The following is a 20,804-nucleotide window of genomic DNA, read 5'->3' as shown; positions in this document are numbered from 1 at the left end:
TATGCGGACGAAGAAGAAGGAGAACACGTTCTGTTGCTGTTCCGTCTGCCGTTAGTATATATCGAATAAGCGGCATCCCGCAAGAGGAGCAACAACAACAACAAATCTGCAGCAAGGCACAGGCATTCAATACGCTATCTTTGAAAATGGTACCTTTTACGACCTTTCTGCTTTTACTCATTCTTGTTGGAGCACAGAGTGGTGAAAATGCTACTGCGCATGGAAGCAACGCTGGTCCAGCAAACTCATCCCTGCAAGTCTCTGCATCCATTACATCGGGGACTCCGTCTACCACAGAAAAGGTAAGACATCATCTTAGCACAATAACGTGCGATAAATCACAGAGTAACCGATATGAGTAGGCCGTAGAGATTCCAAATTATCAGAATCTTGAATCTCGATTGTCACTGATGTCTCAAGGCCATATCTCAAGGAGAAACAAAAAGACGAGGTGAATGAAGATAGAATGAACGTTGAATATTGGGCGTGTAATGAGACAAATTTTGTCACCTTCCTTCAAGACGGTCAGTAGGCACTTCGACAACGGGACTCTGGTGGCACAGTCCGATGGCGGCACTGCCTAGACTTTAGATCGAGCGCCAGATTTGCGTAATAGAATGTCAAAAATTACGTTTTAAACGCAGGTCCAAAATGGCACCCCAGCGACCAGCGACCATGTGTTGGCGTCGTCCAGCACAGACAATACCTCGAACCCTATGAGTTTCGGCGACGACAAGAAGACGAGGAACAGGAGTGCCACATTGAACCCACCTGACTACATGCGGCCCGGGCGTGCGAATGTTCTACGACGATCTCCATTTTTTCCCGTCATTGCTTCCATCGTGGTGGCGGTGATCTCTGGTACGAGCCTGCTCGTGTTTGCTATCTTCTGGACTGTTTCTTTCCTGAGTGCTTTCAAGGGCCGCTTCAAGGCCACCAGTGGCCGACTACTGAAGCGAGTGAGTTCTTTTAACCTCAATGTAATATCTTCGGTTTGAACCGTCGATATCAGTTTTGATGAAGAGATTCGTTTACGAATATATACACCTTCTATTCTCGTTTTTCGCCACATCGACGCCGCACAACGGTGAAACTCGGGACTAGCCGATCAAGGCAGGTCCCCCAAACTCACCTCGGAAAAGCGTGCAACGAAGAAGGCCGCCACTAGATATACCCCGCTGTTGCCGTTCCGGATCACTTCAGCCCGCTAAGTTTAGCGGCAAAATGTTTTTGTTGTTTCTGCGAATGAATCTAGTCTTGATATGTCCAAATAAGACGCGATTAACAACTTTCTCTGTCGTGTTTCACTTTTTGGTGCCGTTTTTAAACGTGTTGAGCGATCGGAAGGATCTAGTGCACGGCTGCGTGCATCACATAGCGTACCTGTCGTACCAGGCGCCGCAGGCGCTGCAGTCGTCCATTTCTCCTTCGGTGACTTGGCCTGGCTTGGATTGTGCTTGAACTGGATCTTTAGCGCGCTACAATCCACGCAAGCCAACGTCTGGTAATAATGGGGTATCTAAGGGCGGCCTCCGGCATTGCACGCATCGGGATAGGAACAAATACATGGGAAAATGGCGACCTTGGGGAACCTGGATCAAGGTTCACACGGCCGACCCCGCGTTCGTTTGCGGAGAAGTTGCTTGCGTGGGTGAGCTGCGCCTGTATTTTGCTGTTCAAGTCATGGAAACAGTGAAGGGAACAGTGCAGATAACGACCAGCAATCTAAATCAAACGATTTTTGTTCTGAGGACATAAAGGACATATCTCAAGGAGAAACAAAAAGAGGAGGTGAATGAAAGGTTTGTTCTCTGTCACAATGCGACACTTGCGCGCCGAAGGCACTGCCAGTTTGTCTTTCCGCGTTTTCTTCTTTCCACGCATAGAATGCCAGCTTCTTTCACACATCGTCGGAAGACATGGAATGAGCGACTCAGAATCGACAAACCTGATACAACGAGCAAAGCTTGTGTGCGTGTGGCAGAACTCTTGGAGCGGTACTGCCTACATATATGGACTTTTTTTTTCTCAAGACTCAAGGTCTGTGAAGCTCACGTTAGGAAGGGAAGCAAAACCTTGTCTAGGCAAAAGAGAACGATTTAAACTTGAGTAAGAGAGCGCAAGGGTTAGCGCGAAAACGTATACCAAGCAGTTGTTTCAACTATGCATTTGAATCAGTGCGTAAAATCACTTGGGGAAAAAATGCAGGAAGAATGCGACGTTTCGCTAAAGCTTGTCAAAAACATGCGCCCAGTGATATACGGGTATCGAAAAATTAAATTAAATTTTAACAGTAAATTCTAAACTACATCCGTGCACGTGTGCACACGTGGCCACGAATCATCATCGCGAAACTTCCAGGGGGCTTAATCGCTTCATCGTCGTCACGGTCGTTACAAGCTAACGAGTGGTGGGAAATTCGAAAAGGCGGGCGGGAAATTTAAAAAGGTGGCCACGTCATAAAACACGTGCACGATACCCTTCGCGCGATACGTGAACGCCGTGGTGCACGTCACGCGCAATGTGTCACGTGCCCACCTTTTTGAATTTCCCGCCACTCGTTAGCTTGTAACGACCGTAACGACGATGAAGCGATTAAGCCCCCAGGCACGAAACGGTACATCTCATCCCGGCGCATGCTGAAGAAGAAGCAAGAAGCTTCCAGACACATCGCCTGCTCTCTGGCAAACGCACGTGCTGTTTCTAGACTTTTCGGCGCGACGCTTAAATGCTTGTGCGCTCCAAGCTGGAGCATTCATTCTTTGGACTCAGTTGTGTTCAGAGAGCTATCACTCTTGTGTTTTGCTACCAAGTAGTCTAATAAACCGTTCGCTGTTTATTCGACGACTCGCCGACCCATTTCGCTTCGTGACATTTCTGAACTGGAAAAACCGGGAAGGCCAAGTCGTCGGTAGGGACATCGGCGATAGACGTGGTTGGCCTCGCCGCAATGGTAGCAGAGCGGTCTGAAGTCGAGAGTCCGCCAAAAGACCGTTTTGCGAAACGGCTGAGAGTGTGGCGGGACGCTCGGAGTAGGTTGGACAGGCCGAGGAGCCTCGTCCTTGATGATAGCACCGATCGAAGACAAAGGGTCTTGAGCCTTCTCAGGACAGAGGAGAGCTCGTACTTCTTCGCGTACCACCTCTCGAATCAGCTGTCTGAGCGATCCGACGTCGAGGCCAGCGGTCGTGGAGAAAGCCTCGTAGCCCTGGTGTCGTTCGTTGACGGTAGCGTGAGAGAGCAGGGTCCTCTCAATGCGGACGGCTTCGTCCAGAAAAGCGTCGGTCGTGGCGGGTGGATCCCGGGACAGGGCGCGAAAAATTTCTTCTTTTACGCCCCTCATGAGTCGCTGAACCTTCTTCTCCTCGGATGCTTTGGGGTCAGCTCGCCGGAAGAGCCGCAACACATCTTCGACGAAGCCAGTAACGCTTTCGTTTGGCAGCTGGATCCGTCTCTGGAGCAGATGTTCAGCGCGTTCAGCTCGTTGTTGAAAAGCGAACGCCTCGCGGAGTTTGCTTTTGAAGACGTCCCAGGACGTGAGCGAAGTCTCCCGGTTCTCGAACCATGTCTTCGCGGTGCCTTCCAGGGAGAAATAGACGTTGACGAGCTATTGGTCGTCACTCCAGTTGTTGAACTTGCCGATCCGCTCATAGTGGTCGACCCAATCGTCCACGTCGTTGTAATACTCCCCGCTGAATGTCTTCGGCGACCGTGCAGGTGCTATGGGCGTGGCAACAGGTTGCGCCACTTGGGTACTGGTCTCCGCAGTCATCATCTTCTTGCGTTTAGGGGGTTCTAATGGACCGAATTCTGCAGGCAGACCAAGCTGTCTTCTGCTTTGTCGCAGTTGGTCTTCCAGGCCGTTGGACAAGGAATACCCTGCATCTCCACCAGAAATGTCACGAAGCGAAATGGGTCGGCGAGTCGTCGAATAAACAGCGAACGGTTTATTAGACTACTTGGTAGCAAAACACAAGAGTGATAGCTCTCTGAACACAACTGAGTCCAAAAAATGAATGCTCCAGCTTGGAGCGCACAAGCATTTAAGCGTCGCGCCGAAAAGTCTAGAAACAGCACGTGCGTTTGCCAGAGAGCAGGCGATGTGTCTGGAAGCTTCTTGCTTCTTCTTCAGCATGCGCCGGGATGAGATGTACCGTTTCGTGCCTGCCCTGGAAGTTTCGCGATGATGATTCGTGGCAATATCTTACCTGTAAGAGAGCGGCAGCACAGCTGTCGTATGCTTGCCTCTAACATTTCTGCAGTGCAGGGCTCTCGCTTCTTGCTATTTCCGTCTCGCAGCCGGTACACGTGAAATTGACGTTCACGAGGTGTGGTTGATCGAACACGCCGGAACTTCGCAAATGATACGCTACAACTACACCTTTCTCTTTGGAGAACACGGTTACGCCTGCCAAAAGTATACAAGCGGCGTTTAATACTCGTAACGCATCGAGAATCAACATCGCCGTTCAGAAATCTCAAAATCAAAACCAAGCGACAAGCTGGACGCGTCCGCCATGTTGGAGTTTAGACGCGCCCCCTACAGTAGAGGTGTGCGTCGAGGGAAATTTTGTCGTCGGCGGCGTATCTTCTGTTTTTGTGCCGGCGGCGGCGGCGGCGGCGCCACGCCGATCTGCTTTTATCGGCGTGACCCTTCTCCGCCCTCGTCCCGCTTCTGTAAGTGTTATGTAAAAGGGCGGCGTGAACACGATGCCGTCGTTTTATAGTCGTTCAAGCACTACATTTCGAAGCTTTTAAGTACAAATTATTGACAGCATGCTCTGAATGGACGACTGTCGGAAAAAGCAGAGTTATATTTCGGATTTAACCAATACAAAGAACGTGTACGGGCTCTTGTACAGGCTCTTGCCACGGCCAGCTCTTGCGGTATCGGCGGCGGCGCATCGGCACGGCGGCGCACACCTCTACCCTACAGGTCATGCAAAACGGGAGTATCATAAACTGTCAAGCAGTGCACAGATTGTTCAGATGCAGATATGTATTTGACGAGTGTCTTTACAGTCGATCTTTCTAAGAACAACGTTATGTAACAGTTTCAGCCTGAACTCTTTCAGACCAGAGCTATGTGAGCAAACAAACAAGAAAACACCTGTCGGCCAATGAGGCTTTACGCGGAATCCAGAGGCGCCAATTTGAAAAACAAACAAGTAAATGTAGATGGGTAGAAATCCAGCGAACCGGTACAATGTAGGAAGGGAGTTGCCTCAGGACAGAAGCCGCCGATATTTCGAACAGAGACTGTTGCCCAGAAGAAGAACAGTCTCTGTTCGAAATATCGGCGGCTTCTGTCCTGAGGCAACTCCCTTCAAACAAGTAAATGTGGTTGGTAGATTCGAAAGATTCGATTCGCGGTTTTGAGCACTGGGATTCGGATTCACGAATCTCAAATCCCTGCCTAGGGTTCGAGGATTCGCGGATTTGATTGGCACATCTCCCGGTAGTATCACCATTAAATACTGTTGTTTTTTTCCCGAACAGGTCACACGAAGACTGACGACGAGAGGGGACGACACAACTGACCTTCTGCAGAGTATAAATCGCTCAGCGTCGGATCCCATGTTGCGAGCCGGATGCAGCGGCGAGGGTCACAAGCGGATAGTGCCTTACTCACGAAGTCGTTCCGTTGCGTTTGGAAGCACAAATCAACATACGAGAATAGTTTAAAAGTGTGAGACGTATGTATGTCACAGAAAATGCATGTCACACTCAAGAAAAGAATACACATTTTATTGAACGTAAAAATGGCTCACATTACATCGAATACCTATGCACAGGACAAGTGTGTTATGCTAAGACGCCCTTGGAATATACCAGGCGAAGTCTGAAAGTTTTTGTATGCTCCTAGAGCTTATTCTTCAAACGTACCACATCGTTTGTTACTGAAAGTTGTTTGCAACACTGGTAACACTTCCGACTGACTTGCCGACATGACACTGCTCAGAATACCCGGCTGGGATTCTGGTAAGGAAGTGTGTAATGTGGATGTAGGCGCGCTCATAATGTTTAATAAACTTCGCCATGAGGAAAACTTAAACACACTGGCCTAACACAACAATGAATTCGACAAATCGATGCCGGTTAGGGCTCATCCTGCATTCGGATGACGATTCATCAGCATTTGGATGAGGATGCCCGAACAGGCATCGAAACGTCATATTGCATTGTTTCATTGTTGCTTTAAGTCTGTGTGTGTAAGTTTTCCTCATGATGTCCGCTGGCTTCTGGTCAATGTTCAAACTTCGCCATGACAGGAAGCTAGTGGTAGCCAATACGTTGCAGGAATATGCAGAAGTCGAAAGCAGAGCTCGCCCGGATCATGTAATTCTTACTGACATTTTATTCACGAATACTATTGATAGACACCAGTGAAAATTTACCTCTCCCTCCCTTTCGTATGCTTTTCGTCGACACGAAATGGGTAAGTTTAGCTTGTGACGGCCCGTGGACGACGATGAAGACGTGCCCGTGCTTTCGCGCGCCACTGCGCCTGCCAGTCAGTTCTACCGGCACCGTCCTTGCTTGAGGCCACGACCATCTCCCCGCTGGGACATTCCATCATCGCCGATCAGGACTCGTGTATACATTTGGTGACCCGAACAAAGAACACATGTTTTGCGCAATTCGGCCCAGTACCACCCCAAATTTCCGCAAGACCGCATTCGAAACCATCACTGAAGGTCCAGTGCATCGTTCTCCCGAGGAACCTCTAGGCGACAACGTCAGTTCACCGCGGCTCACTCAACGTGCTTGATCGCAACGCCCGGACGCTCAACACCATGGTTCCTATCCAGCTCACGTCACCATGGTCTCGCACTCTGCGTCACATCGCCACACGCCTCGCGATGCCGCTCCTCGGGTTTCAACCAGCGGCACCTTCACAAGCATCACGCTCCCGTACCGGTCACGGTACGCCGCTGGCGCCTGCACTGCCCCATCCACATCGTGATGACAGTCCCACGACCCTGCCCGCCTCCCCTTCCCACTAGGCCTCGATACAGGATGCTGGCAGCCCATCCAATCGCAATGAAGAGGCACCGGGCCAACGTTCCACCGGGGACCCGCACGGAGGCCACTGAGTTCTAGCTACTTCCGGTCTGCCTGTGCTTTGCGATGGTCCTCCCCGGCGCTCTCCTTGGCGACAACATTAGCTCACTGCTCACGAACCGGTCGCGGTTCTGTCGCCGCCTTCTCTGCATCACTCGGCCTATTTGCCTGCTCTCCTCTTCGGCCCGCCCCTGGAACGCTTCCGGCCAGCTCTTGTCCGCACCATTCATACTGCCACTTCCGCCCACTCAGCACAAGACGCAAGTCCAGCCGTCCCTGTTCCACGTGTCGCCCCTCTTTCTCCCCTTCGCGTATAGACGTGGACTTCGACCGCTAGCTCAACACCGCTCCGCGTCTGAGGGGGGAGTGATGTGGCGGCCCGTGGACGACGATGAAGACGTGCCTGTGCTGGCGTGCACCACTGCGCCTGCCAGTCAGTTCTACAGGCGTCCTAGCGTGAGGCCACGACCATCTGCCCGCTGGGACATTCCATCATCGCCGGTCGAGACCCGTGCAGAGGGGCACCACCTTCTCTGCAAGCTCTTTCACGTACTGTGAAAGGGGAACCACGGGGTACCCCAATAACCTTACTAGGCAAGCTGTATGAAAACATTACTCTTGTTAACAGGAGTACGTGGAGAAACACAACAGAAAATGGACAACGCAGTAAGGCATTCCTGACCTCGCAGCTCTCTATCATTCTGGAGACTCGGGGAGTCTCCAGAATGATGAGGTCAGGTCTTCACTGCTTTGTCTATTTTCTGTGGTGATTATCCACTTACCCTTTTAACGAGCGTAATGTTTTACAAGTGTTTCCTTAAAACTGGCAGTTCTAAGGAAGCATTTGTAATATCCCACCCTAATTTTTGCCCTCGCTTTTTTAATGGAAAACATGAACAGCTATCATTCTATGAAACCTTCCACATAGCATCACACCTCAAGGGAGTATCTCGACAGTACCAAACATTAGTACCAAACCAAACCAAAGAGAGTACCAAGCATTAACAGCATTCCTACTCGCCACCATAGTATCCTCCTCCAGTGCGAACGCACCAAAGAATTTTTTTTAGAGCCACCACATGTCGCTTACAGACTAACACGTAACCTGCAGGATAACTTAGTCCGCACAAAAGTAAACAGTACGATAAACCCTTCGATTGGTTGTCTGTAATGGCCGGCGTTGTCAGATTTGCAAACTAATGCTGACCACGCAGGAAGTCAAACCCCCCAAGATCATTGCAGACCTAGACTGGAATTCCTCAAGCGTCATCTATGCAATCCAATGTAACGTATGTCAAGAACAATATGTGGGCCAGACAAAAACTTCTCAACCACCGACAACCACCGATCGGATGTCACCAAAAACCTTCCAGTTTCCCGCCATTTCAAGGAGCCAAGTCATTCTATTAACGACGCATCAAACTTTATTCTCCAGTCAAACTTCAACTCTGACCGCTCCTGAGAGGAACACGAATCCTACCAACTCTACACATTCCCATCGACCGTTAACGAAGACCCGGGCATGCTATCAGCAATAAGAGGTCTAACCTGGTAGATAGGGCACTTTTTCCCATTCCTTTTCAGCTGGACGGGTGGCACAACCTGGACAAAGCCACTCCCCCAAGGACGATGACATCCCACTTGAACCTGACAAGTCAACATTCTCGAACGTAACCCATTGACAACCAGGTGGCAGGCTTTTCCCTTTCCCGATGACATCACTAGCGAGCCTTTCTAAGCTCTGTGTGTCACTGCCATATTTTTGTCCCGACGAAGGCGGAGCTTCCGCCGTAACGTAGACAACCCTTTCATCGTTCCAAGTATCTTAACTGTAAATAATTTATCCCTCTTTTTTCTTTCGTAGTCTGTTTCATTTTTCATTTCAGCTATATATATATGTATGTGTGTGTGTGTGTGGAGACCACTGCACTGTTTATGACCTTCCTGATGACATACAAGAGGAATTCTTGGAACTCATCAACACCGCAGCCAAGAGGAGTTCCAGGAATAACAGTTCGTCAACTCAAATTGCTGGGCCAAACCGCTTTCGGCTTGCATCAAGACCAGCAAATTGGTCCTGAAAATTATCCTTCCTTTCTCATCAACTTACGTCCGTGAAAGTTGGTTCTCGACTCTCCTAGTAATCAAATCAAACTCTCGAAACAGATTGGATGCTGAAGCAGACTTGTGGTGTGCCTCGAGCCACACAGACAGACATATTGATTTGCTTGTATGTCTGCAAGCAAATACATCCTCACCATTAAAATACATGATTAAATCAAGCCGTGTTAAAAAAAAAACATTAATAAGCATTTTTGGTAGCTCCCTCTGCTGTGGTTCATGTCTTTTAAATAAATTACAATGTAAATGTATCTGCGTCATTGAAATAAGTAAATTTCTAGAGGGATTATTAAAGTGGGAGTCATTGTAGCTTTGGTACTACTAAAACGGGTCACATACTGGAAAAGTTTGAGAAACACTGTCCTATGCAGTCTACTCCTCAAGTTTGGGCAGTGATAATCCAATATTACTCTGAACAAGAAATATTATTACATGCTAATGAGGTACTATTTATTCTGTGTGCCATACATGAAATCCATCTGAATTTAAAGCGCGTTTTATTTTGGGAAAAGTTACCTCTAATCTGATCAATCTTTTTTTTTTTTTTATTCAATGATTATGATCCAGCTGAAATTATGAAGCTCGTTCTGTAGTGATTTGAGCCTGTGGGTGTGTTCCTTGTGTACGCATACAACATTTTGCATTTCACGCAAATCTTAACTGCAAAAGGCATATGACGTCATGCTGCACTACCGAGTGTGCAAGTTGGAGCAGCTGTATGTGTCCTTCTTTGCTGTACTGTCTTCTGGTCCATGTTCTCAGGCTTATATGGCACCAAGCTGCAGTGATGCCCAGTAGATAACTACATGTAGTTAAACTACTAGTTAAACTACCTGATCGTAGTTAAAAAGTAGTTATCAACTACTTGCAGAAATGTAGTGACAACTACTAGTTAAACTACTACTTCGAGTAGTTAACTACAGTACTTAGGTTACTGCAGGCGCCAACTACTACCGATTTTGCCGCAAGCTTTACGGCACGATTGTGGTTCCGACTTTTACCTTCCGCTACTTGTTTGATGAGAACGGAGGTGCAGAGCAATTGTGCCGTGCATATGTACTAAATCTTCACGTTTATCACTGCTTTATATTTAGGTGTCCAAGAACACTATAGAATGGGATTGGTGTTGATGGACAACGTTAAGTAGTTGCAGATGTAGTTAAAATACATTGCAGTAGTCAAAGAACTAGTTTTAACTATCTCCCCTGAAAAGTAGTTGAACTACTAGTTAAACTACTCCATCGCGAAGTAGTTAGTACTTATAGTTAAACTACTGTAGAAGTAGTTAGTGGCCATCACTGCCAAGGTGCACAGGAACCAGTATACTGGCTCACTGTCCGATAAGGCATCGGATGTCCCAGGGGCAGTTAATCCAGCAGAAGTACTATGATGATAAACAAAAGTGATAGCGAACACATAGTATGAAAACAAGACGTGGTAATTGTAGCATGTCACCGATCTATTGTCACGAAGCGAAATGGGTCGTCGAGTCGTCGAATAAACAGCGAACGGTTTATTAGACTACTTGGTAGCAAAACACAAGAGTGATAGCTCTCTGAACACAACTGAGTCCAAAGAATGAATGCTCCAGCCTGGAGCGCACAAGCATTTAAAGGGACCGAAAAGTGAACATAAACCTATCGAAACTTTATGTTTAGCGAAAAGCTTGAACTTTCAGATGTTCAAATATCAAAGAACTCCGCTGAAATCGCTGTAGTTTTTCTGTAATCGAATTTTCCATAATTGCATGTCCAGGGACCTAGTAGGAAACCGAGCAGTCTGTCAACAATTGCATGACCACGCGCCATCTGTCGAGGACGCATGTAATACGCGCACTTCCGGGCGCTAATCCGGCGAAAACGAAAATGGCAGTGGGCATTTGTGACCACTTTCTACGTCGAGAATGTCGAGCCTATTGAACATGAGTGCGCTGGAATTCCGCAGGTGCATGTCTAGTTTAGCGGCGCCACTCGATTTCAAACTTCTAATCTACATACCTGGATGGGATTTTGCATGGTGCATCGTAATCCAGAATAATCAAGCGGCGGTCGGTTCCACAAATTCCTCCAGAGATCAGTTTCCCCTGGAAAGTTTCGGCAGCGGCGACCATGTCATCTCCATGCGCCCATTGTTTACCTATGACAGCTTACGCACACCTTGCACTCTTCCCAGCATGCCTTTCGCCTGTTCGTTGCTAAGACGCACAGCAACTCCGCTATCGGACGACAGTCGGCCTCCTCCTCACGCAATTGCTCCGCGCCAAAATTGGCACTGTCTTCTGTCAGCACAGTCTCGAACAACTGCGGGGGGGGCTACCGCCCCCCCGGACCCCCCCCGCGTTTAATATGTACTGACCTGGCCTAACCCAACCTCACTATACTTCGTTTAGTGAGGGAAGCCAAGCTATGGCTGATGCGTAGGAGTACCACAAATGATACCCGTCGAGATCTAGTGCTTTCATTGTGCATTCTTGGCAACGAGCGAGAGGGAACAGGCGAAATGCATGCTGGGAAGAGTGCGAGGTGTGCGTAAGCTGTCATACGTAAACAATGGGCGCATGGAGATGACATGGTCGCCGCTGTCGAAACTTTCCCGGGGAAACTGATCTCTGGAGGAATTCGTGGAACCGACCGCCGCTTGATTGTTTTGGATTACGATGCACCATGCAAAATTCTATGCAGGTATGTAGATTAGAAGTTTGAAATCGAGTGGCGCCGCTAAACTAGACATGCACCAGATAATTTTCATCAGTGTCATTCAGCTGAACTGTGTTCATAACCTTTTAGTACACTTCTTAGTGACCATGTTTCCAAATGTCAATTAATATTTGAACCAAGATCGGGATTTAACACTTAATTAACTCTGTTTTGCTAAACGGAGTACTTGTGACTGATTCATTATCACGTCACCAACTAACATTTGTAAAGGAGGACTTGAGGGCCGACTTCAATTATTATTAACCCTTGATCTGGGTTCAAAGTTAACCATGCACCATTGGTGTGCACAGTACTCCAAAATGGCTAAATAATTTATTGCATAAGTTCTCTGTTACTGTAATTGAGATGTACTTTTGTAAAGTACTTTTGACAGCCCTGCAAATTGAAACTAGCTTCAGTGTACACTACAAATGCATCGTAACATTTGATTGAAATATAATATAAGAGCAGAAGCAACGTTTTGTCACAACTCAAGCTATATCTTTCTTATTTATTGTCCAGGGATTTAGGAAACAGAGTAGGACCTCCTGCCCTCTGATGTTTTGACATACTTGATCAGTGGCGTAGCCAGACCTCCAAGGTAGGGGGGGCTCGATACGAAAACTCGCCCCCCCCCCGCTGATCCTGGGTCCGACAACACACACGTACTCGTGCACGCCGCAAAATGCGGTTAAAAAAAAACAGAACGAAAATAATTCAGCGATTGATTTGGACGTGCACAATACGATTACATGTATAGGCTGTCATGTCCAATGAGGTGGTGTCACGAGATTGGAAGGATTTTGAAAAGCTCATACTTTGAAAACCATTCAAGAGTGCTGCTTAGACGCCATGAACTGTAAGAACTTTCTCGATCGTCACACTGTCACTCCCCCCCCCCCCCCCCATATATATTATTTTCTCCTCGGATTTGCACGATTTCCGTGGGTCGGTCCGAGGCAGGTAGGGGGGGCTCGAGCCCCCCCTAGCCCCCCCGTGGCTACGCCACTGTACTTGATAGAGTTGTAAAACCTGCAACAAAATAAACAAGAGGCGTATAAACAGTTTTGTCTTTTGCTTTTGAATTTAACAAGCTGTTATATTTTACCATTTGTTCACTTTTGTATTCTCTGTTGGTGAAAAGATTACAGGAACTATAATCTTGATGAAGATGAGAACTTTTCTTCAGGCATGCTAAGTGAGACAAAAGAAATGTACAATGAAGGTTATACAAAAACAGCAAATCTCCGTCGACTAAAACTTTATATATGTGGATGTTACCACATCGTGTAGTTTCCATCCAAAAGTAGGACTAGGCAAGGTTGTTTGGTAGTTGTTGGTAGGTTGTTGGCATGTTGATGTGCTATACCGTTATAGCACATCAATATAGATGAGGGCCAAACACAGTAGACAGCGTGATGGCTGCAAACTCAAGTGAAGATTTATTCAACAGAACAAGAAACCGAAAGCATGAGTAGAGAAAGGCAGTGCCCATGCAGTGTATGATATGAGCCACACTAATCTCTGAGAAGGTAGGATCGGAAGAGCAATAAAGAGAAATGACAGTTGCGTCCGAGATAGGGGAACTCTGCAAATTTAGGACCAATATGATGTGATAACCTTGCATGGCTCACTACAGCTCTGACACACATTGAACAATTCCAGTAGTGGGGCTTCAAAGACAATGAACGTTCGCTGTTTCATAGGGCATTCAAGTGTAGAGGATGTTTCTCTAGAAAATTAATTAGCGTTCCTTAGTCATGAAGTCATAACTACACCTCAACAGGAAGTATTCTTGTACCCTTCAAACAGGCTCGTAGTACTCATCGGTTTCTTCTATTGTTGACGTCATACTAATGTTCTGCACCTGTCCAAAGACTCCAAAAAATGTCACAAAGTCTGCAACAAATCTAGTGCTTCCATCTGTGGACTTTGCATACCTGCTTTCAGCTATTTCTGTCATGTCAACTTGAGTGCCTGGATCACACACACACGAAGCAGTCTTGCGCCACTTCAACACTGGAAGGCCCCTAAAGTTAAATTTGTTGATGTTGACAATGTTGAGTACGGGACAAGTAGGATAGCATAAGTTAAATGGAATACGTCATCGCTATATTATAATTTATACATGTGTGACGCCTGTACGTACCTAAGACGTTGTGTTGAACTCTTCACCTCGGTGAACCAAAATCACTGGGTACTGAGCATCAGTGCAATCGTTACGTCTTCGCAATTCGCCATCTACGGCATATTCGTAGTCATCGGCAGCAAAATGAGCTCAGCACATACGAATCTTGTGGTAGAAAACGCCCGCCGCCGATGGTGAACGAACATGATTTTTGCATCCCCCAACACCAAAACTACACCAGGCATATGTAGGTCTCTCGAATAATTGACACAACAGCCACAAACATGTCGCGCGACCAACATGACCACCCACGACGTAAACAATAAACGCGATAACACAGATGGCCTTGCAGATGGCGCGGCGGATCGTAGCTCGTAGCGGCGAAGTAGCTGAATGCTTTATTAACGTAAAAGCTATGGAAGTGAGCGTCATTTTTAAAATGTCGTTTAGCTGTAAGATAATGTGCGTGAACTTTGTTCTCTACAAAATCAACTCTCACGTGGTAAGGGTTGACCAATCCCTGGGAGCCCTGACCCGAAACCCAAGTTGCTCTTTTTCGCCGTTCGCTGGCAGCACCGCCCATGTTCCGGCAATCTTCAAAATATCTATACGTAAAAAATATGCCGAATTGAGAAGTAATGCTTTCTGTGTCTTATCAAACAACGATGTTGTGCACGACAGTGGGCAAAAACATGGGGGTTATTTTTCACTTTTCGGTCCCTTTAAGCGTCGCGCCGAAAAGTCTAGTAACAGCACGTGCAGCAGGCGATGTGTCTGGAAGCTTCTTTCTTCTTCTTCAGCATGCGCCGGGATGAGATGTACCGTTTCGTGCCTGGCCTGGAAGTTTCTCGAAGATGATTCGTGGCACTATTATTAAATGGCCTCCAATAACCTATAGAACACAACAGCACAACGTTGGTGCCATACTGTGCTGATCAAGGCTAGTATAACTGTGTGTATTCAAATGCCTCAAAAGTGGCAAGCACGTTCCCTACTGCCAATGAAGGATGGCTCTGACACGGAAGGTAGAATTCACATATCGTCCTTTATTCCCTTTTTCTCGCTGCCTCTCACTTCTTCGCCTTTGCACCAACTGCCTCCAGGGTGTCGCTTTCCCAAACTCCTAAGACCCGCTGCCCTTGTTGATCACAGGTTCCACAAGGTCATTGCGATTGGTCAGCGTGATGTTCCCCGAGGGGCTGCATGAATCACTGTCCGCCACGTGCCTTTATCCACTGAAGTTACTCAAGTAGGCTGAAAGCCGGAATTGAGCAGCGCGGCTTTCGGGTACTAGATGAGTGGAAATAATCTGCAAATGCTCAGCTGCAAATGCAAGACCGCCCATCACAGTACACATCGATACTAACTCACTTAATTGATACGCCCAATAATTTTGTTATGTGTAAAAAGCCGTGCGGCAGTCTAACGTTTCTATTTGTGTGCTTCACCAGTCGTGCAAATGATGTTCGCACATTACCGTTGCTGCTTATGTTTGCCATATACATGTTGAAGGAAACACGATTTGTCTCTGCGAGTGCATTTGTTGCAGTTGCCGAGACCCACAGCACGTGCGTATAAGACAGCTGTGAGCACGCGCATGCTTCGCTTTTATTTATTTTGTATTTTCGGTAGATTCCGTCTATTTTTCTCATGCGCTGCACTCCGGAGCGCGCTCAGGTGCTGTTCACATACCCTATCACGTGAGGGAGAGGGCGCTGGAAACGACAGCGCAAGCAGCCCGTGATAGCCACCTGTCGGCAGGCCCGTCGTCCCGTCCCGACTTCATCCTTCGCTCAGCATACCATCCCATCTACCTCATCTATCTCAGTGCACGTGCACTTCGCCTCATGGACAGGCCTCATGATGATGATGATGAGGAAGATGGCGGTGAATGTGAAGGGCAAGCACTAACTCCTGTCGCGCTGAGACAAAAAAGAAAAATGAAGAGGAAAGAAAGGGGAAAGAGGAAGGGGAATATAATTTATTCACGTTTGTGATTGCTTCAGCACGATTCTTAAAATAAGTGACTGTAAACGCGTTTGTTAGAGAATAGCTGAGCTGAAACATGCATGGCCTCTCCCGAAGCACTCCTTGGCCCAGAAATTCTCTCGCGAAGGCTGTCACCAAAAAGGTTTATGTTCGCCTGCAGGCGCTCCTACTCTTCTCCGATGGCTTCCTACCAGGGTGTCGAACCGAAACGTTTTTCGTTCCGGTTTTCGTTCCGGTTCCATCATAAAAGATCCGGTGCCGCGGTTCTGCTCCGGAGCAAAAAAATAACGGTTCATACCGGTTTTTAACCGGTTCCGCTTCTGCTGGGAATATTCATCCCCAAAAAAAAAAAAAAAAAATCAATGTTACAAAATGTAAACCCGTTTATTCCGCATACATGGTATTTAATATTAATAGACAGCTGTGAAATTGGTAGCTCCTGGTTCCTGTAGGTTACTGTCTGTTCAAATGGGCTTTCTCCTTTCTTGAAGCACATGCTACAAACGGACTTGTTTGTCGTGATGTCATACGTAAAGTACTTTCTTGCTGGATTGGAGCCGGTTCGCACCAAAATAGCGGTTTTTTTTCGGTTTTCGGTTCCGGTTTTCGGTTCGCTCCGACACCCTGCTTCCTACAGCTGGTCAGTCTTGACGAGGCTCTAGACGGGCCTCCTGGCGAGCCATGATTTCGTAATGCCTCACACTTTTTTTCTATTATGTTGAGGTAGGGACGCGGGCTCGGTTACTGCAGCTCCATCGCTCCTCGCTCCTCAGGGATTCTTTGAAATGCTCTAGCAGTGTAGACAGGAGCGCAGTATGGCAACAGGACGCCCTCGACGGTGTCACGACATTCATTAACCGTCGCCCTGCCCTCTATCCTGTGGAGGAGCCCTATGGCCCGTCGTATCTAACTGCCTTTAACTGACTTTATGTCCTCGCCGTTTGTTTTATTTCTAGAATATCATTCCGATCTGTGATTTGCTGACGCTGTTACTATAGTCAGGGTGTATAGCAGTCGATATGTGGAAGGTCCGGAAGACAATATATAGAAAACTACAAAAAAGGAGGGGGCACCAATGGTTCCCCAGTCCCAAAAACGCCGCAAGCCCATGAAGGAGGTAGTCAGAATAAAATTCAAAAACGGTTAGGAGCATGTAGTAGCGCGTCAGTGGCGTTAGCGCTTGAGACAAGTTGACTCTCCCACCTGCTGCCACTGTGGTGCTCTTGAGGATCTGGAGCACATTCTTCTTCATTGCCTCCACTACCAACCTTCCCGAACCGCACTCTCCGAGTTCCTTAGTCAGCTGGACTCTCGCCCCTTCTCGCTATCGAAATTGCTTGGTCCCTGGCCCAATCCGGCCCAGCAGCGATCTGCGCTCAAAGCTCTTTTGACATTTCTGGACACCATTGGACTTCGATCGTTATTGTGAAGGGGCTCCTTATTTTATTCCCCACATCCCCACCAGCAATGGGGTATCGCCTCGGGCGATGAACCTCCCACTCTCCATCTCAAAATAAAGTTGTTGTTGTTCCTTTTGGTTTGGAGTCCCTTTGTGCTCTCGATGACATTGGTTTATTAATAGCTCTGGCCAATCTCCTTTTGGGGATCACGCGCAGTATTTATGACGACGAAGAAGAAGAATAACACGTTCTGTTGCTGTTCGGTCTGCCGTTAGTCCATATCTGCAGCAAGGCACAGGGGTTCAATACGTTATCTTTGAAAATGGTACCTTTTATGACCCTTCTGTTTTCACTCATTCTTGTTGGAGCACAGAGTGGTGAAAATGCTACTGCGCATGGAAGCATCGCTAGTCCAGCAAATGCTTCCCAGCAAGTCTCTGCATCCATTACATTGGGGACTCCGTATACCACAGAAAAGGTAAGACACCATCTTAGCCTAATAACGTGTGACAAATCACAGAGTAACCATTATGAGTAGGCCGTAGAGATGCAAAATTATCAGAAATTTGAATCTTGACTGTCACCGATATCTCGAGGAGAATGTCGATAAATATCGATTAAATGTTCATTCACACTTTATCGATACATGTAGCCGCATAAGCGAGGAAAATGTTTGTGGATGTAGGTCCATACCCGAACCCCCGTTTTTTTTTAACGTAACAAGATAAACAAAAAGAGAAGAGACGAATGAATAAAGAATGAACGCTGAATGATGTGTGTGGTGAGAAACGTTTTCTCACCTTCCGTCGGCACTTCGGCAACGGCACTCTGGAGGCGCACTCCGATACCGGCACCGCCTAGACCCTAGGTCGAGCGCCGGATCTGCGTAAAAGAATGTCAAAAATTTTATTTTAAACGCAGGTCCAACATGGCACTCCAGCAACCAGCGACCATGTGTTGGCGTCGTCCAGCACAGACAATGCCTTGAAGCCGATGAGTTTCCGCGATGACCAGAAGACGAGGAACAGGAGTGCCATATTGAGCCTACCTGACTACATGCGGCCGAGGCGTGCGAATGTCCTACGACAGTCTCCATTTTTTTCCGTCATTGCTTGCGTCGTGGTGGCTGTGATCGCCGGTACGATCCTGGTGGTGTTTATTATGCTGGTGACTGCTTCCTTCTTGGGTGCTTTCAAGGGCCCATTCAAGGCCACCAGTGCCCGACTACTGAAGCGAGTAAGACCTTTTAACCTTAATGTAACATTTTCAGTTTGAACCATCGACATCATTTTTTTATGACAAGATTCGTTTACGAATAGGAACAACATCTTGTATTATCGTTTTCCGCCAAATCGACGCCGCACAGCGGTGAAACTCTGGACAAGCCGATCCATGTCCGCACGGGTTCACCAGGCGGCACCCAGGTTCAGCATTTCGGCCTCGCAGCCGGTAAACGTAAAAGTCAGCTTCACGAGGTGTGGTTTTTCAAGCACGCCGGAACTTCACAAATAATACGCGACAGCTATAGCCTTCTCTTTGAACAACTACGTCAAAAGCCTACGGGCAGCGTTTAGTACTCGTTCGCCTTCAACGCATCGAGAATCAAGGTTGCAGTTCAGAAATCTCAAAATCGAAACCGAGCGGCAACCTGGACACGTCCGCCATGTTGGCGTTTAGATGCGACACCTACAGGTCATGCAAAACCCCAATAGCCATCGTATCATTTCATAGGAGACCGTGACATACTCGATAAAGTCAAAGCAATGCACAAATTGTTCAGATGCTTTGACAGATATCTTTCTAAGAACAAACGTTTTGTTATCCGACGACGCGAGGACAATCAGACGCGACGGAATGGGACACGAACTGACACGGTCCACTTCCGTTGAACATCTGTATTCGCACTATGAAACTTAATGTCTGGGTAAATAGTCAACGTCGGTTACTGCACCAAAAACATTGGCCATCTGAATTTTTTTAACGCTCTTAAGGGCAACCTCCATGGAGCGAATTTTTTGCAACGAAGTTCGCGCGGCAGATTGCCACGCGCGTTCCGCCGCCAGTTGTTCGCCGGCATCAGCTCCATGGGGCGAAAAACCAGCGGACGGCGTCGGGAAGTCATGCTGTGATGTCACTGTTGCCAGGGTATAAGGCGACAGCTTAGCGAAATCAGTTGCTCGAAAAAGTGCATTTAATGTCACAAGTTTTGCAACTAAATCCAACAACTGTCTGAAAAGATGCGCCCAGTAACGTACCGAAAGGCATATATTCACTACTGCGAAAGGAAAACATGTTTCTCGGCAAAGAATGCCTCACGTTCTAACGATGCAGTTGACGAAACAGCGAGCAGACGACAACATCCAGTTGCAAGAAGAGGATGATGACGATGATTCACGAGAGCAGACGACCACGTGCAGACGATCTGGCGTAGATTCATAGCGGAAGAACACTTTGATTGGTTCATCTGCAGTTGATGCTTCCGGAATCGCGGACGCTGGGCGAAAATATCTGGCATGGGCAGATCGGCGGCGGACGCTCGAATTTTTGGCGCCTCGCGCAGGGCGTCCGACGCTGAGCGAAGTTCGCAGCTTTTTCGCTGTACATTCGCTCCATGGAGGTTGCCCTTTACGCAGGTAGTTCCGCATAGAAGGGCGTCTGCCCCCTCGTAAAGTACTAAATGGCACGCGTTCCTCGCAATGGGATAGCATCACCATTAAAATAATATTGTATGTAGTATGACCATTAAATACCGTTGTTCTTTCCCGCACAGCTCACACGAAGACTGACGAGGAGCGGAGACGACACAACTGACCTCCTGCAGAGTATGAGCCGCTCGGCGTCCGCTCCCATGGTGCGAGCCGGTTGCAGCGGCGAGGGTCACAAGCGGATAGTGCCTTATTCGCGAAATCGTTTCGTTCCCTTTGGAAGCACAAATCTACACACGAGAATAGTTTAAATGTCACACTGAAGAAAATACAAATTTTATTGGAAGCAAAAATGGCTCGTATTACATCAAATACCTATGTACAGGACAAATATGTATTATGCTAAGATGTCCTTGGAATCTACCAGGCCAAGTCCCAAGTTTTTCGTGTTCTCCTAGTTTTTTAAACATACCACATCGTTTGAAACTTCCCACTGAATTGCAGACATGAGACTGCACAGAATACCCGGCTGGAAATGTGTTACGGAAGTGTGCAATGTGTGTGCAGGTGGGCTCGTAATGTTATGTAATATTATAAATAATGTTATATAATAAATTTCGCCATGACTGACTGAAAGCTAGTGGTAGCCAATACGTTGCAGGAATATGCAGAAATCGAAAGCCTAGACTAAAGTGCACCATTGTCTCGCACTGATCGCGTGACTCGAAAACATCACTGACATTTTATTCAAGAATACCAT

The 20,804-nt window shown here is 47.5% G+C and overlaps 2 protein-coding genes across 2 annotated transcripts; both read left to right on the top strand.

The window, feature by feature from the left end:
- The first annotated feature begins 68 nt into the window (after positions 1-68).
- LOC135399608 (uncharacterized) lies at positions 69-5,757 on the top strand. Its single transcript, XM_064631335.1, has 3 exons — positions 69-302; positions 645-959; positions 5,500-5,757. The coding sequence occupies exons 1-3, from the start codon at positions 147-149 to the stop codon at positions 5,683-5,685; spliced, it is 657 nt and encodes a 218-aa protein (XP_064487405.1). The 5' UTR covers positions 69-146; the 3' UTR covers positions 5,686-5,757.
- Positions 5,758-17,647: 11,890 nt separating this feature from the next.
- Positions 17,648-20,567, top strand: LOC135399607 (uncharacterized). Its single transcript, XM_064631334.1, has 3 exons — positions 17,648-17,877; positions 18,321-18,635; positions 20,170-20,567. The coding sequence occupies exons 1-3, from the start codon at positions 17,722-17,724 to the stop codon at positions 20,353-20,355; spliced, it is 657 nt and encodes a 218-aa protein (XP_064487404.1). The 5' UTR covers positions 17,648-17,721; the 3' UTR covers positions 20,356-20,567.
- The last annotated feature ends 237 nt before the right edge of the window (positions 20,568-20,804 follow it).

The sequence above is a fragment of the Ornithodoros turicata genome, chromosome 7 (assembly GCF_037126465.1).
Source record: "Ornithodoros turicata isolate Travis chromosome 7, ASM3712646v1, whole genome shotgun sequence".
Taxonomy (NCBI): domain Eukaryota; kingdom Metazoa; phylum Arthropoda; class Arachnida; order Ixodida; family Argasidae; genus Ornithodoros; species Ornithodoros turicata.
Note: the sequence above shows the minus strand (reverse complement) of the source record. Positions and strands in the feature narration are given on the sequence as shown.

What these genes read in the sequence shown, in the direction of transcription:
- LOC135399608 (XM_064631335.1), top strand. Translation starts at nt 147, where the DNA reads ATGGTACCTTTTACGACCTTTCTGCTTTTACTCATTCTTGTTGGAGCA. An exon ending in CTCCGTCTACCACAGAAAAG is followed by an intron (nt 303 to 644) that starts GTAAGACATCAT and finishes TTTTAAACGCAG; the next exon opens with GTCCAAAATGGCACCCCAGC. An exon ending in GTGGCCGACTACTGAAGCGA is followed by an intron (nt 960 to 5,499) that starts GTGAGTTCTTTT and finishes TTTCCCGAACAG; the next exon opens with GTCACACGAAGACTGACGAC.
- LOC135399607 (XM_064631334.1), top strand. Translation starts at nt 17,722, where the DNA reads ATGGTACCTTTTATGACCCTTCTGTTTTCACTCATTCTTGTTGGAGCA. An exon ending in CTCCGTATACCACAGAAAAG is followed by an intron (nt 17,878 to 18,320) that starts GTAAGACACCAT and finishes TTTTAAACGCAG; the next exon opens with GTCCAACATGGCACTCCAGC. An exon ending in GTGCCCGACTACTGAAGCGA is followed by an intron (nt 18,636 to 20,169) that starts GTAAGACCTTTT and finishes TTTCCCGCACAG; the next exon opens with CTCACACGAAGACTGACGAG.